General features: G+C 36.8%; 1 protein-coding gene across 1 annotated transcript; it reads right to left on the minus strand.

Annotated features, from left to right (window-relative positions):
* Positions 1-771: 771 nt before the first annotated feature.
* Positions 772-8,019, minus strand: LOC138651307 (phospholipase A2 inhibitor NAI-like). The gene is made up of 5 exons (XM_069741399.1): positions 7,857-8,019; positions 5,977-6,132; positions 5,694-5,837; positions 3,842-3,969; positions 772-990 (listed from the first exon to the last, which is right to left on the minus strand). Exons 1-5 carry the CDS (start codon positions 8,002-8,004, stop codon positions 970-972), a joined length of 597 nt encoding a protein of 198 aa, XP_069597500.1. The 5' UTR covers positions 8,005-8,019; the 3' UTR covers positions 772-969.
* Positions 8,020-10,465: the final 2,446 nt, after the last annotated feature.

Below are 10,465 nucleotides of genomic sequence, written 5' to 3' on the forward strand. Positions count from 1 at the left end.
CGCCCAAACAGTGGTTTACTGCCACATATGGGGTATCAGCGTACTCAGGACAAATTGGACAACAACTTTTTGGGTCCAATTTCTCCTGTTACCCTTGGTAAAATAAAACAAATTGGAGCTGAAGTAAATTTTTTGTGGAAAAAAGTTAAATGTTCATTTTTATTTAAACATTCCAAAAATTCCTATTAAACACCTGAAGGGTTAATAAACTTCTTGAATGTGGTTTTGAGCACCTTGAGGGGTGCAGTTTTTAGAATGGTGTCACACTTGGGCATTTTCTATCATATAGACCCCTCAAAATGACTTCAAATGAGACGTGGTCCCTAAAAAAAAATGGTGTTGTAAAAATGAGAAATTGCTGGTCAACTTTTAACCCTTATAACTCCCTAACAAAAAAAAAAATTGGTTCCAAAATTATGCTGATGTAAAGGAGACATGTGGGAAATGTTACTTATTAAGTATTTTGTGTGACATATCTCTGTGATTTAATTGCATAAAAATTCAAAGTTTGAAAATTGCGAAATTTTCAAAATTTTCGCCAAATTTCCGTTTTTTTCACAAATAAACGCAGGTACTATCAAAGAAATTTTACCACTATCATGAAGTACAATATGTCACGAGAAAACAATGTCAGAATCACCAGGATCCGTTGAAGCGTTTCGGAGTTATAACCTCATAAAGGGACAGTGGTCAGAATTGTAAAAATTGGCCTGGTCATTAACGTGCAAACCACCCTTGGGGGTAAAGGGGTTAATATGTAAATTTAAAAATTAATAATTTGCTTTATATTTCATTGCAATATTAAATGAATGGAAGATTTACAAATAATAAATCAGGAAAAGTAAAAAAATAAATCTAACAGTCTCAAATAAAAAAAAAAAATCAAAATTATTTTTTTCTCCAAAAACTAATTTATTTTTCACACTGGAACATATCTGTGAAGATCTTCATTATCTCCCCTTCAGGTCTTCAATTTTTGCCCTCGTTGTTCTGTAAAAAAAGACAAAAATAATAAAATATAGTAATGTCCAAAAAGTAACGTAAGATCATGAACTAATTGGAAACGGAAAAAAAAGTGGCTGTAGCAGAGCTATTTTATAAGTATTTAATTGCCATCCATATAACATATTTATAAGTATGTGTATTATTATTATTATTATTATTATTATTATTATTATTATTAATAATATCTGCATGATAGCAGTACTAATAATAGTTTGATCATACATTTATTTTTAACTATTATTTATATTATAATAATTTTATATAATACTTCAACTAACAATAATAATACGTATTATTATTATTAAATTTAGTTTACTATTATTATTATTATTATCTATATAATAATAGTTCAAGCATACATTTATTTTACATTTTTATTTAATATATTAATAAGTATGACATTTTATAAGTATTTAATTGCCATCCATATAACATATTTATAAGTATGTGTATTATTATTATTATTATTATTATTATTATTATTATTATTATCTGCATAATAGCAGTACTAATAATAGTTTGATCATACATTTATTTTTAACTATTATTTATGTTATAATAATTTTATATAATACTACTTCTACTACTAACAACAACGATAATAATAATTATTATTACATTTAATTTATTATTATTATCATCTATATAATAATAGTTCAATCATACATTTATTTTACATTTTTATTTAATATATTAAGAAATATGTTATTTTATAAGTATTTAATTAGCACCCATATAACATATTTATAAGTGTATTTTTATTATTATTGCTATTATTATTATTATTATTTTATATTACTCTGTACATCATATTAGTTCTGGTTTTCAACCCTCCCCCACCCTTCAGATTTGATTGTGCAGCATTGATTTTTTTTTTTCATGTGTTGGAATATTAAACCTTAACTGAAGGTATCAAAACCTATAAAAGTAACAGGTTTATGCCCAAATTTATTTTTATTATTATTATTATTATTATTATTATTATTATCTTCATAATAATAGTTTGATCATTCATTTATTTTAATTTGTAAATAAATATTCAATTTTTTACTATTTTTCTTACTGCATATGATACAAATTAATGCCAAATTTGCCACCACTAAATCCCTATCATTAAAAGTTGTGAAATTTCTATGAAAAGTTACGTCTCGATATAGAGATTTACTTACAATTTATCTTAGTCAATTATATTAGTGCTCGTTAGAAATTGTTAGATGACAAACAGAACTTTTCCACATTTATTTGTTCTTAGAGCTCTTGAAAAACCTGTTGGGTCACTGCTCGGAGTTCATCATTTTTTGGGAGGACACATTTGTAATTCCAGAAGGAATCGATGTTTCCTTAGGCATGAAGAATCACAATGAGTCTAATGTACGTGATATAGGTGGTTTTGTGCCACTGCCTCCAGTAATAAAAAAATAAGGAAATTATAGGGACGAAAACCTTTCTGACATTGGATAAAAAGATTCCTTCAAGATGAAAAATAGCAAAAACATCTAAATTATTTCAATTATTTATATTTGAAATGGCAACTTTAATATATGGAAGCATAAAACTGCCTTGTAAATTTTTTATCTCATCGTTTATTAGTTATATAAACATATCCTAAGTAAGTCCAACTGAGAAATTGGGAGAGGTTAAAGAGAATGTACAACCGTAATGCATGAACTAATCTGCCCTCTTGATTCTAAGTGTTGATAAACAGGATCTACATCCAGAATAAAAACACTTCGTACATGTCTAGCATTTAGCGTTGCCCAATTTTTTTTTTTTTTAGTTGCAGTACCATATCTGACCACAGGGTGTACCATAACTTAGCAAGCGCTACAGCACACCCTGTGGTCGCGATTAGTATTGCAATCATAAAAATTTGTTGGAGTGAGAAATAATTTAACTGAAGGACTAAAATAAATTGTGTTCAGAGACAAATAGTGATAGAGCAGAATGGAATTTACAGAATAAAGGAGGATCTGTTATAATGAATAATAACTATAGAATGGCCAATTACAAAAAATCCACCCAAAACTAGTGGGATTATATTTAAAAATAAAAAAAGGAACACAAAAAGCGGAGAATCATAGAATCATAGAAGGTTAGAGTTGGAAGGGACCCCAAGGGTCATCGTGTTCATTCCCCTGCTCAATGCAGGATTCACTAAACCATCCCAGACAGATGTCTGTCCAACCTCTGCTTGAAGACTTCCATTGAAGGAGGAGTCACCACCTCCTGTGGCCTGTTCCAAACGCTGTATACTTGAATAAATGAATTACCGTATATACTTGAGTACAAGACAAGTTTTTCAGCACTTTTTTGTGTGCTGAGAACGCTCCTCTCTGCTTATAATCAGGTAAGGGTCTCAGAAGATGGAGGGGAAGCGGCAGCGGCAGAGCAGTGGGTCACCGGAGGCAGGAGCCGGCTGCTGTGCTGGCAGTGAGTATTCATTTCAGTAGTCGCAGCTGCTGGCTTCCTACAGCGGCCTGGCAATCACGTGTGCCTGCTACTTAAGAGAAATTAATATTAATTTCTCTGCACTCATGTGATCGCCAGGCAGCTGCAGGAAGTTGGCGGCTGCGGCTGACACTGTGCACGCTACAAAATAACAATGAATACTTACTGCTCTCCACGCACATAGTCCTGGTATAGCGAGCAGTATGTGTTCTGTTAGCTGAGCTCTGCTTGTAAGCAGTGCATGACGTCATTGTCACGCGCTGCTTACAAGCATAAATCCGCTGCTTGCACCGGAACAAGATGCTGCGAGGGAACGTAGAGACGGTAAGTAGGAAGGTTAATTTTTTTAAATGTTTTTTGATGGGGGCCATGCATACTTAAGACTCACCAAGGCATTACTGCATTCAATGCTTATCTTCATTTTCTCAGTGGTGCTTGTTGTGGCATGGCCATCGTAGTTTGAGCACATGTTTTCGGTGGCACATCCTGCCATGGCCAAGATTGGTTCTGAAGGGTCTAAAAAGAAAGCACAAAGAAATTTAATATTTACATTTCATGCGTATAAATTTCTGTAAGGAGAACCTGTCAGCAGGATTTTACTACATAAGGTACAAACATGGTCATATTGGATGCGAGTAAGCATGAGCCAACCGCAGTACTCTTTTATTGGAGACCTAATGCAAATTGTTATATTATTTGAGAAAAACTCAGTTCCACTCAAATACAGTGATGAGCAAAAAGATAACAGGTAGCAATATTTTGATCTTCTGACTTTCAGGCTCCATATCTCACCATCCACTTCTTCTTTGATCGTGAGACCACCATTATTTTATAAACAATCATCTTGGATATCTCATACATAAATTTGACTTGCCCCTATTTACCATATGATTAGTTATGCATATTATTGTCATGTCACTGCATTGTTACTGTTTTGTTCCTTAAGATCTAAATTTTAATTTTTATTATTTTGTTAGTATTTTGGAAGTCCACCTTTGGCTTTCACCACTGCCTGAATCCTTCTGGGCAGCTTTCAATCAGATTCAATCATTTCTCGACTGAAATCTGATCCCAGATCTTCTACACGTTCCTAAAGTTGGTGCACACTGGTCGCCTCACTTGGGTCTGTGTACGGCTCTTTCTTCAACTCTACCTACAAGTGTTGGATTGGGTTTAGGTCTGGGGACTGCAAGGACAATCCAGAACCTTTACTTCATTGTCATGGAACCGTTTCATCGCCAATGTCAACATATTCTTTGGGTCATTGTCCTGCTGGAACACAATATAGTCCTTTTCATACCCATAGTACTTGAGTGTGCAAAGTAACTCATCGGATACTCACATATAGAACAGCATTGAGACCATCATCTACCCTGGTCAGGAATCCAACGCCTTTAGCTGTGAAACAACCCCATATCATCAGGCTTTCTAAACCTAACTTGACAGGTCCTTCAATTTCTCGATCCATTAGACCCTTTTTCCCTTGTTTCTTCCAGACCCATTTGCACCCATCAGAGCCTAGTCTATTGACTTTCATCTCATTGCTCGAAATCACCAGTTTCCGATCTTCTACGGCAGGGGTCCCCAACTCCAGTCCTCAAGGCCCACCAACAGGTCATGTTTTCAGGATTTCCTTTGCATTGCACAGGTGATGCAATTATTACCTGGGCAAGACTAAGGAAATCCTGAAAACATGACATGTTGGTGGGCCTTGAGGACTGGAGTTGAGGACCCCTGTTCTACGGTACACTTTTTGCACTTTTTTGCAAACTCAAGCTTAAATTTAAATTTTCTTATGCCGATATTGAAGTTGAGACTTCTTCACCTTTTTTCAGGCCACCATTCCAGACTTGTGTAGCGTGCGTCACATGATGCTTGTAAGGACATTTGTGATCTCACTATTATGAAGCATACGAGTCACCTCCGCTGCCGTGTTTGTCACTGCAGAACTGATAGACCTTACAATGAGCCAACTTGTTGCCTTCGATATTTTGCCTGGACTTCCACCTCTTGGCTTTTGAATGGACGGACTTCATTTCGTATCCTTCCAGCTGTGATGGCGCTCACATGATGCAGCTTGGCAATTTTCTTGGCCGATAGACCGCTATCGATGAGCTGGATAGTGTGTTTCTCTTCTCTTGGGAAATCTTTTTCATGGCTGCTCCTCGATGTAATACCACATATGACCACTGGATTTGCTGTTTTTAGAAAGTGTTCGTATCACTTTTGTTAGTACTTACCAGTGGCAGTGCTGATTGAGTATGAAGTGCACCGGTTTTCCGTTCCAGTGCACTGAATTTGGTTATCTGGTTTACATGTTGAAGATGTTATCGTAAAACAAGAAGGGCAAGCCAGACCATTTGAATCCTTTTTTTCAGATAATACTAAAATGAGAGTGAAAATATAGAGATGAATCAATTTTGTTATTTAAATATTAACTATAAAATTACAAAGATATTAAATTGTATCGTATAAAATTAATACAAGTACTGGATTAATAATTTTGAAAAAAATGTGAAATACCTATTGGTGCAGTCGGGGTACATTCATCAGTTTGGCAGCAGAGAGTATTTAGATCTATGGAAATAAACTGATTACTCAGACTCTTCGGATTATTGCAGTCGGGCGACTGTCCACATCCTCGCACATGGGAGTAAGTTGATAGTCCCAACATGGTCACTAAAGAAAATAAAAGTTTTCTTATACATTAATACAAAAATGTCTCAATTTTCTAATTATAACTTCCAACTTTCTGTAAGAAGTTCAATAAATAAAATAAAAATAAAAAGAAAGAGTGATAGAAGAGAGTGAGAGAAGAAGGAAAAAAGAGTAAAAGAAGGGAAACTAAAAAGAAAAGGGAAGGAAAGGAAAGGAAAGGAAAGGGGAGGGAATGGGTAGGAAGAAAATGATAGGGAAGTAATGGAAGGGAAAATAAAGGGAAAAGAAGGGAATGAAAAAGAAATATGGAATGAAAAGAATTGAAGAAAATTAAATTAAAAGGAAAGGACATGTAAGAAAATGGTAGGATACAAATGAAAAATAGAGGAAAGGAAATAATAGACAAGAAGGAAAGTCAAAGGGAAGACACTGATAATGATGGAATTCAAAGTTAGGAAAGGGAAGTAAAGGAAATGAATGAAGGAAAGGATAGGAAAGAAAAGGAAAGGAAAGGAGAGGAAAGGAAAGGGAGAATGCTAGGAAGATAATAGGGAAGGGATGGAAAGGAAATAAGGGAATTAAATGGGGAAGAAGGGAAGGAAAATAATTAATTAAAGTTAGGAGAAAAGGAAAGGATAGCAAAGAAAATGAAAGGAAAGGATAGGAAAGGAAAAAAGGAAAGGATAGGAAAGGAAATGAAAGGAAAGGAAAAAAGGAAAGGATAGGAAAGGAAAGGAAAGAAAAGGAAAGGATAGGAAAGGAAATGAAAGGAAAGGAAAAAGGGAAAGGATAGGAAAGGAAAGAAAAGGAAAGGATATTTAAGAAAAGGAAAGGATAGGACAGAAAAGGAAAAGAAAGGAAAGATAAGGAAGGGAAATGAAAAGAAAGGAAAGCAAAGGAAAGGGAGAAGGCTAGGAAGATAATAGGGAAGGGATAGAAAGGAAATAAGGAAACTAAATGGGGAAGAAGGGAAGGAAATTATTAATAAAAGTTAGGAGAAAAGGAAAGGAAGCCTAATGGGTATTACAAAAGGAATTGAAAAGGAAGAATTGATAATATAAAGATAGCAGAAAAAGAAAGAAAAGAAATGGCAAAAAAGTAGAAATAGACAAGGGATGGAAAGAGATACATTTAAAAAAAGGAGAAGGGGATTAGCAAGAAAAAGATTTACATTAAATTGAGTGGAATACAAAAAGATGGATTAGAGAGAACATAGAGCAAACAGATAGGAAAGAGAAGGGGAAGCAGAAAGATCAATAACATGGGAGAGGATAAGAAGAAGGGGGAAATCAAAAGAGAGGAGAAGGGAAGTAAGGAGACAGAGGAGGATTGAAAGGAAACATAAAGAGATTCCAAGGAGTGCAGGAGCAAAAAATGACAGAGCAAGAAGAGGAGGAGAAAGTAAAATGTGTGCATAAGAGAAGAGAACAGAGTTAAATGTGCGAGGGATAACAAAAAGAAGAGGAAAAGTTAAAAGAAGGCAATTGGGGGAGAAGGGAAGAAGAAAGGGAAATGAGATGACAAGGAAGAAAAAGAGAAAGGGGAAAAAGATAGAAAGAGAGAAGAATAGAGAGAGAAAGAAAGAAAATGTGAGAACAATGAGGAGAATAAAATAATATCACATGGAATTCAGAGAGATAAATACGGAACAAAATCAGGAAGTATCTCATGTACATTCCCAGTAGGAGTAGTGGTCCTGTGTGACCAATCACGTAGGAGTTGAATACAAGATGCATGACTCGCACTTTTGGTTTCGGTGTAGACGGAGGTGCAGGCGTCTTCGTTGGCCGCACATGTGACTGCAGTCCCAGTGCATGGAGCCTGATCTGCGCCGGTACAACTTATACACGAGAGAGAATAGCCTGAAAAACATTCAGAACAGTAACAAGACATCACTTGGCTACTCGAAAAATTAATCTAGAAGGCAAAAATCTCCAACTCTCAATCTTCAGAAGCTGATAACATTGAGCTTATGATGCACTGCTCACACATCCAGTGTCGGACTGGGTTTGCCTAGGGCCCACCAGTAACCAACTCCAGGGTCCCACTTTTCAGCTACATGTAAATGTGACATTATCACAATCACAAATGTATATGACAATGGACGGGGTAGATCATTAAATGAACCTTTGTGTATAGTGATTCAAGTTTATTGTGCCAAGTACTGCTCATATAAGAATGTGGTGGCCCTCCGGAGGTTTCTCCTGTTCTCTGGTGGGCCAGTCCAAGCCTGTACAAAGCTCACCAGAAATCGCTCCTGTGTAGCAGTAATTCAATGAGCCAGGGCTGACAAATATTGCTTTAAAACGAGACACAAATAAGCCTGGATGGTCATTGGGGGGGTGTCGATCCACTATCCATAAACTCTTATTAAAGCTGCATGATGGATATTCATGGGATGTTCTGACAATACGGGAGCTGGATGAAAATTGTTTGCTAAGGATATATTTTTGATATTTTTGCCCGTTTCATTGTCACACTGTATTCTACGTTGGTGATCTGATATTGCTTAGGTTACCACAATGGTCATACTATGCAGTACTCTAAGTGCTGCCAGCGTATATATATGAATTTATATATATATTTTTTGTTTTATATGCCTATATTTATTTAAATACAAGGATTAATAAAATTAGATCTCAGGTTATAGCAGCGCTCAATTTGTTCCACACACAAGGGTTGGCTATGGCTGACAATCCTTATAATTAGTCGCCAAGCTCCCTTATCTCATACTGTATGGTCCTTTGTACAACTTTATAAAAATTCGATAGGTGAAGCCCCCATGTGTCCTGCCTCCATGTATTAAAGCACTATGGAGCTATTCTTCCATAGAAGGCCGAGGAATTGTGATGTCCGGTATGACCCATAAATGTTTATGGCTGTTGGAAGGTTGGACAGTTGGAAGGTCTATGCTGTGTAATTATTGGCATGCCAAGCCCATTCTTTTCTGAGTATTAAGCACATAGCCATCTTTTCTAGAAATGTAGAAGAGTCGCTCACTATGGTTAGAAAAATGATTACTGCCTTTGCTTATTAGATACATGGCAAGATTCCCTAGATCTTCTAGGGTGATGAAAACCCTTTGGTTCCACCATGAGTGGGGCTTATAAAGTGACATATGACCACGTCACCTTTATTTCGAGATGTTATGTTTGCTTAGTTAATAATATTGCAATGTTTGCCCATTATAACGAAGGCGTTATACTTCGAGTGATATTCGCGAAGGTGCAAGGTGCGAAGGTGCAACATCTGGAGGTCTTTTCAGTAGATTATTAACTCATGTTCCCATGTCGGATGAAAATCTACTTGCGTATTGATGTTGACATGTTCTTGATGTGCCACCAAAGAAAGGAAATTTTACAAAGTCCTGGATCCTGGTTGGTGATGATGATGATACTCTACGATGGTGATAAGCTACGAGACGATCCTGGTGGTAAGGCAAGACTCAGATGGCTGTATATCTTGGATGAGGATCGCAACACAAGGCTCGGACTGACCGTTGGCTTTCCCGACCAAAGCACGATAGCTCAATGGAAATATATGTCATGCTGTCACGCTCGGGTCAGGAGAGCCAACGACAACTCTGAGCATTGCGCTACAATCCTCTTCCAAGTTATACGGTGTAGGGATTTCACTCACTCAGCTGCGACGGCTGACACTCAGGAGACGTGTTCCTTTAAAGTTCACTGGGTTTATTGCTTCATAAACCATGTGGCAAACAACAGAAAACAAATAGCCTTTGGTTCAGGTAAAGAAAAACAAGTGTCCAGTTCATCCGGCTCAGTCCTGAAGCCGTAACACACTCAGGAGGGTTTCACCTCCACACATACCTACCTGTGTTAAGCATTAGGCTTTCTTTTATATGTCTAACCACACCCAGAACCCATCACATGACCAGACATGTGGTTGTGACATCACCACAGGTCCTGAAACACATATAGGTAGCCATGGTTACATCACAGCAACAAGCCATCTATAAGACACATATCTCCCATCGATTAGACATCCTTTAGCCACGCTACATACCTCCCCCCTCTGCCTAAAGCCGTGGGGCTTGGCACTTTCTCCCACTAGACAAGGGATTCTTGACAGGGCATCAGCATTACCGTGCAGCTTTCCGGCCCTATGTTCCACATGGAAACAGAAGTCCTGCAGGGCTAAGAACCAACGGGTGACCCTAGCATTTCTACCCTTCGTTTCCCTCATCCACCTAAGTGGGGCATGGTCAGATATCAGTCTAAATTTACGTCCCAGCAAATAGTACTGTAATGTGTCGACTGCCCATTTTATGGCCAAGCACTCCTTTTCAACGACTGAGTAGTTCTTTTCAGACGAGGACAGCTTCCTACTCAGA

Source organism: Ranitomeya imitator, chromosome 10 (assembly GCF_032444005.1).
Source record: "Ranitomeya imitator isolate aRanImi1 chromosome 10, aRanImi1.pri, whole genome shotgun sequence".
NCBI classification, from domain to species: domain Eukaryota; kingdom Metazoa; phylum Chordata; class Amphibia; order Anura; family Dendrobatidae; genus Ranitomeya; species Ranitomeya imitator.

What these genes read in the sequence shown, in the direction of transcription:
- LOC138651307 (XM_069741399.1), bottom strand. Translation starts at nt 8,004, where the DNA reads ATGTCTTGTTACTGTTCTGAATGTTTTTCAGGCTATTCTCTCTCGTGT. An exon ending in CGTCTACACCGAAACCAAAA is followed by an intron (nt 6,133 to 7,856) that starts GTGCGAGTCATG and finishes TATTTTCTTTAG; the next exon opens with TGACCATGTTGGGACTATCA. An exon ending in CTCAATCAGCACTGCCACTG is followed by an intron (nt 3,970 to 5,693) that starts GTAAGTACTAAC and finishes CTTTCTTTTTAG; the next exon opens with ACCCTTCAGAACCAATCTTG.